This window comes from Adiantum capillus-veneris, chromosome 5 (genome assembly GCF_014529385.1).
Source record: "Adiantum capillus-veneris isolate H3 chromosome 5, ASM1452938v2, whole genome shotgun sequence".
NCBI lineage: Eukaryota > Viridiplantae > Streptophyta > Polypodiopsida > Polypodiales > Pteridaceae > Adiantum > Adiantum capillus-veneris.
The window spans coordinates 122,891,051-122,896,057 of record NC_140935.1 but is presented as its reverse complement, the minus strand read 5'-3'; the positions used below and the strand labels follow the sequence as shown (position 1 = coordinate 122,896,057).

The 5,007-nt window shown below is 44.3% G+C and overlaps 1 protein-coding gene and 1 pseudogene across 1 annotated transcript; both read left to right on the top strand.

Annotated features, from left to right (window-relative positions):
- The first annotated feature begins 1,151 nt into the window (after positions 1-1,151).
- On the top strand, positions 1,152-2,985 carry LOC147458030 (uncharacterized). Its single transcript, XM_086512790.1, has one exon. It carries the CDS (start codon positions 1,697-1,699, stop codon positions 2,033-2,035), a length of 339 nt encoding a protein of 112 aa, XP_086368916.1. The 5' UTR covers positions 1,152-1,696; the 3' UTR covers positions 2,036-2,985.
- On the top strand, positions 2,509-4,232 carry LOC147458029 (uncharacterized; annotated as a pseudogene).
- Positions 4,233-5,007: the final 775 nt, after the last annotated feature.

The following is a 5,007-nucleotide window of genomic DNA, read 5'->3' as shown; positions in this document are numbered from 1 at the left end:
AATCTATGTGTGTTGCAGTCCCGCCTCTTCTAAATCTTGTATCTGTGCTAGTGAGGGAGTGAATTAGGGTTTCCGTTATCAAAATGGTGTGTGGGCTTCACTTTAGAAGATCATAGATCTCAGAAAAATCAGAAAATTGTCGTCATGAAGGTGGAAGCTCGAGCATTCCTTTCAATTGTTTGATGTTACGACTATGTAATTGGGGGCGAGGCTACATGATACCATGAAAGAGGTTTGGGTTTTGATTGAGAATTGTGCTTGTATGAGCATTGATGTTTCATGGCTGAAACATTAGTGTTTTTAAATGGTCTTTTTAAGTGAAATTGAATGTGGTTGGTGATCCTCTCATCATACTCTCGACTACGAGAACAAGCAGACTTCAAGTACGATAGGAAAGAGGGTTTATGACTTTGCTGTTGCGGACGCTCTTAGATTTTCTGTCACCCTTAGAAAGAGGGTTGGTGATTCTCCACAAAGGCTTTCTCACAAAGTGTTTGTGACTCTCATCACGAACTCTCACAGCCAGAGGTTTTGCACCTTCCTAGGTAGACCGCACACATTCCGATAGCGTCATCCACCCATGCGCTCTCAAGGTAGAGCTTAGATGGAAATATAGACAACTAGAGCTACTACCATGCAAACAGGGGATTGGTTATCCTTCAATATAGGATACCATGGTTCATGGAGATAACCTCCTTATATAGTGCTACGGATGGGTGGTAGATGTGTGTGTGTGTGTGTGTGTCATGTGCGGGGGAAGAGAAGATGAAAATATACAAGCTTGGGTGTTTTTTGCAAAAAATGAGATGTATGATCGGGATATTTTTCATGATGAGGCGATGGCCGACTTCATGTATCAAAAAATTGTGAAAAGGTGTTTGGCAATTCTATGGCAAACCTCTCAAGCATGGTTGGAGGTTGGTGAAGCATGCGTTGTTGAAGTGTTATGCGGGTTCAAAGTTGCCAACAAAAAATAGTATATATTTTTATGGAACATATGAGGAATGTATAAAGTTGTGGATAATGCAGGCTGAGCAGGAGATGATGAATTCAAGATAAGATGGCAAAAGCAAATTATGCATCTCAGAGTTTGTCCCATGATGCGTTTGTTTTTTTGCATATCCTTCCCGAGGAATGGCAGCATAGCTCGTCCGCATTGAAGGTTTCATTGCTGATGCATTACTGGAGGTTGCCAAAGCCTCAAGATTCAGTAGAAAGGTATGTTGCCATTGCTCTTGAGTCACTGCAAGATGAGTTCTAGAAAATGTTGCAGAGCCAATTTGAGGATGTCTAGGATGATAAGGCACATTGTCTATCAGATTTGTGTGCAGAGAGAGATTTGCAAATGGTTGATGATGCTCCATGCCGAACAAATGATGGTGATGAGTTATTCGAGAGTGGCTATTAGAGTGATTTTGAATCTGATGATTATACTGCAAGCTCGTTCTTTGCTAAATCTATGGATTGTATTTTGGTTGATGGAGCATTTACTGATGAGGAGTCTTTTTGCGATGACTTTACGATATTTGACCTCTCTCTGTACATGAAAGACTTCAAAACAGAATGTCCGGATGAAGCTCATAATGGCAAGGAAGCGAATTAGGTTTTGGAGTCTTTTGATAGGCAAGAAGGCTCACGTAAGAAAAATGACCTGAAGTGCAGTGCATCTGACTCTTCCTGTGATGCTTGGCGATTTATGGGTTTGTTACCTCTTGCTACTATTGACGTTGATGATTACGAGCAAAGTGATGATTCTCCTGATGTTTATGCAAAGTACAACGTGAAGTTTATAGGTGAGCAACTATTGTCTCATGATGAGGAATGCATCTTTGATATACCTGATGCAAATTTTCATGATCTTTGTGACTTGGATTATGTAACTATCCATAAAGGCAGCAATGGCTATGAGATTGAAAGTGAATCAAATCTCGGGGAGGACAAGGAGAGCTTGTCTGAGATGCATGACACACGTAGTGGTGATGTTTATAATTTGGATGTTTCAGCTCTGCGCAAAGTCTTGGTAAGGGCTACATAGGTTTGGAGCTTGTCTGAGCCAAATAATGGTGATTTTGATGCTTATTCCCACATGTCACACCAAGAAAAGGTCCATTGTCTACCTGAGGGAGAGCTTGCTACCGCTCCTTCAAATAAGGAAGGTGGTATTGTTTTGCATGAAGGCGTTCATAAGAGGGTTGAAGATGCTGATGTTCTGAGTGAGCATTTACATCTTCATAAGAAGCCGCAGCAAGGGGAGGTCAAGCTCTCCTCTCTCTAGATGAGCATACCTTGTTATTTGTGGAGATTGGGGAAGTGTCGCTTGAGGTGTCTGCCATAATTTCTGATGGTGAGGCTGCTTTCCTTGATGATCTCTTGTCAAAAATAGATAAGGATGCTATTGTTCTTTCTTCTTTGGAGGCAGATGTGCAGGATAAGGACTTAGAAGCGCGTATATGTGAAAGAGAGCTACAACAAGAGGGAGGGCAGGCCTTTCTCTCTTTTGCGGAGCATATGCTGCCAAGAGGAGTCAAAGATGTGATGAGTGTAGAGTCAAAGTTTCTTTGTAGCAGCGAGAGCCCCGCTGAGGTGGTCTTAGAGGGTGAGGGCCATGCTGATGGCAGATGCAATGACTGTGTTTTTTACTTATGATCTCTTATTTGAGACAGGTGATGTTCCTCCTATTTCACCTCAGACTTATGTATACATATCTAGCAAGGTCTACTTTGATGTTTTGGAGAGTTTGCTCAATGAAGATAGGCCTCTTGTTCAAGTGAAGAACCCCCCCATAGTTCATGGTGTGAATGCAAATGCCAGTAGTGTGTACAAAACCTTTGGCTCCTTGTCGGGATATGTGCTCTTGATAGTCTTTTGGAGGCCCAAGTGACTACCATGTATGCTCGTAAGGACAATACTTGTTGATTCCTTTACAGGTTTTCCTGCTCATGGTGACAGGGACAAGACTATTGAGCTTACCATATGCGCTGCTAGTGAGGGCTTATATCAAGGTCTGACTATTTTTCATGGGAAGGGAAGATATGCCCAGTCTATCTGGAATCCGGATGCTAGATGGCATGCACTTCTGTCTGATTGGAGCTATCCCTTTAATCCAGGAGGCTAGCCAAAGAAAATCAGCTTGATGTATAGTGTACATAGTGTATAGTGTGAAAATCGGCTTGATGTATAGTGTACATAGCTGTTACCAATTCTTGGAGGTGCTGGATATATCTTGGTTGTCAATTGTTTTTTGTTTCATTGTAGTGCTATGGTTGAGGATGAATGCTCAACAATGATGATACACTCAAATTGGTATGCATCCAGATGTGTCTCCAGCCAGGGTGGTCCGATGTCAAAAGCTAGCAATGCTGGTGGAATGCTATGAAGATATGCCATTTTTAGCATATACGAAGCAGGAATCTGGTATGTAGAGTGTAGAGGGCTAGGACACTGTGTTTACGATGAGGAATTTTGGGCTTTTTTCACTCCATCAAAGATAGGGATGCAGTGGCATGTGCTGCTGCAGCTTGTGTGTATGAGCTCGCACCTGGAGGGTTTCTTGATGAAGATTTTTGTCCTGCCTTTAGGTCATAGGATTTGTCAACCTCTGTATTTGATCAAAGGTGCGATAGAGCACTCATGTAGGGTGTACGGATCGCGATCCATTTACAATTTGATGAACTGTTGTCGAGCATGAGAGCTCTAGCTGAGAAGAGGGCTTGGTGAAGTGTGTCGTAGAGAATTTCAATGATCGGTGAGTTTTCGGTTTTGGTTATATTTTGGCTTGCTAGGCCTCGTGGCAAAGCAAGGCATGCCGGTTGCCAATCGAATGTAGCCGTTAGGTGACCGTTGACCAAAAAGTCAACACACAAAGCTCACACGCAATCTTGAACCCCCGACCTCGCGTCCCAAAAGCACTGCACTACGTGCGTGCATCTACACAAGCCGTGGCGCATGCTGTACATATGTTTAAAATGTTTGCTGCCCCCCCCCAAAAAGCGACGTGACCGGTTGGGCCAGTCATGCCCACCTACACGCGGCCTAGCAGGCCGATATTTAACAAGAGCCTGAGTTTTCTGTGGCAGGATAGCAATTTACGCCTGGTCGAGCTTGCCGGGGATATCACTAGCATGGCTATTATGATGCGTTTTGGAAGCCCCTCATTTGAAGATATGTGAAAGGATCTCTTGATGCGCGAGCCCGACGTGATCGACAAGTTCAAGCTCGTGGGGTTCCGACTACCGGTGGTTGCCAATTTTAGCAAGAGAAGCCTCGCAAAGCAAATTGGAGTCGAAGAGGGGCCAGCCTTCTCTGAATGGGGGTGCAAGAAAGCAAGGGGCCATGAGAGCGCCATGAAAGGGGTCGGAAAGGAGGTCACAGGAAGGAGTTTGTCGGGAGGAGCCATTTGGAACAGAGGTCCATGAAGCCGAGTATGAGCTCCTGCGAGATCACGTGTTGTGTGGAATTGAGAGCAGGGATCGGCTAGCAATAATGCGTGAGGAGGTCTAGAGAAGCAAAGGAAGGTTTGTGTCTTCCTTCTCTGTGTGCCTCCCCGGAGATGGTAGAGAGCGATTGAAAGACATGCTTTCAAGGCGGGGTGGAATGTGTCTCCCCCAAGATTGTGTATGCATGCTACTGTGGCCGCTTTCAAGGATCATAAGTGATCAAGCTGAAGCTCGTGCAGCTCAATCAGTTGGGCTCGTTCGTTGCTTCAATCTAGTGTTAAAAAATTTGGCAGTCTCTTGTGGTTGTTCAAGGAAGACCTCGACAAGGGGCATGTTGAGAGTGGCGTTAAGGTATGGGTGTTGGAGCGTGTGTCTGGTCACACATCAACATCAAGAAGTATGACATACATCAAGTATGAGCTGTACTTGTGTGTAGAGGTAACGATAAACACTCAGCGACATGAGTGACAGGGACCCTCATAACTCTTGCTCCACTCGGGCTAAACCAAACTCCATGATTTCCTAGACCTTGTTGTACACCTTGTGACTATCAACATGTGCAATATGAAAC

Excerpts from the sequence above, each read along its gene's own strand:
- LOC147458030 (XM_086512790.1), top strand. The coding sequence starts at position 1,697 with ATGGGTTTGTTACCTCTTGCTACTATTGACGTTGATGATTACGAGCAA.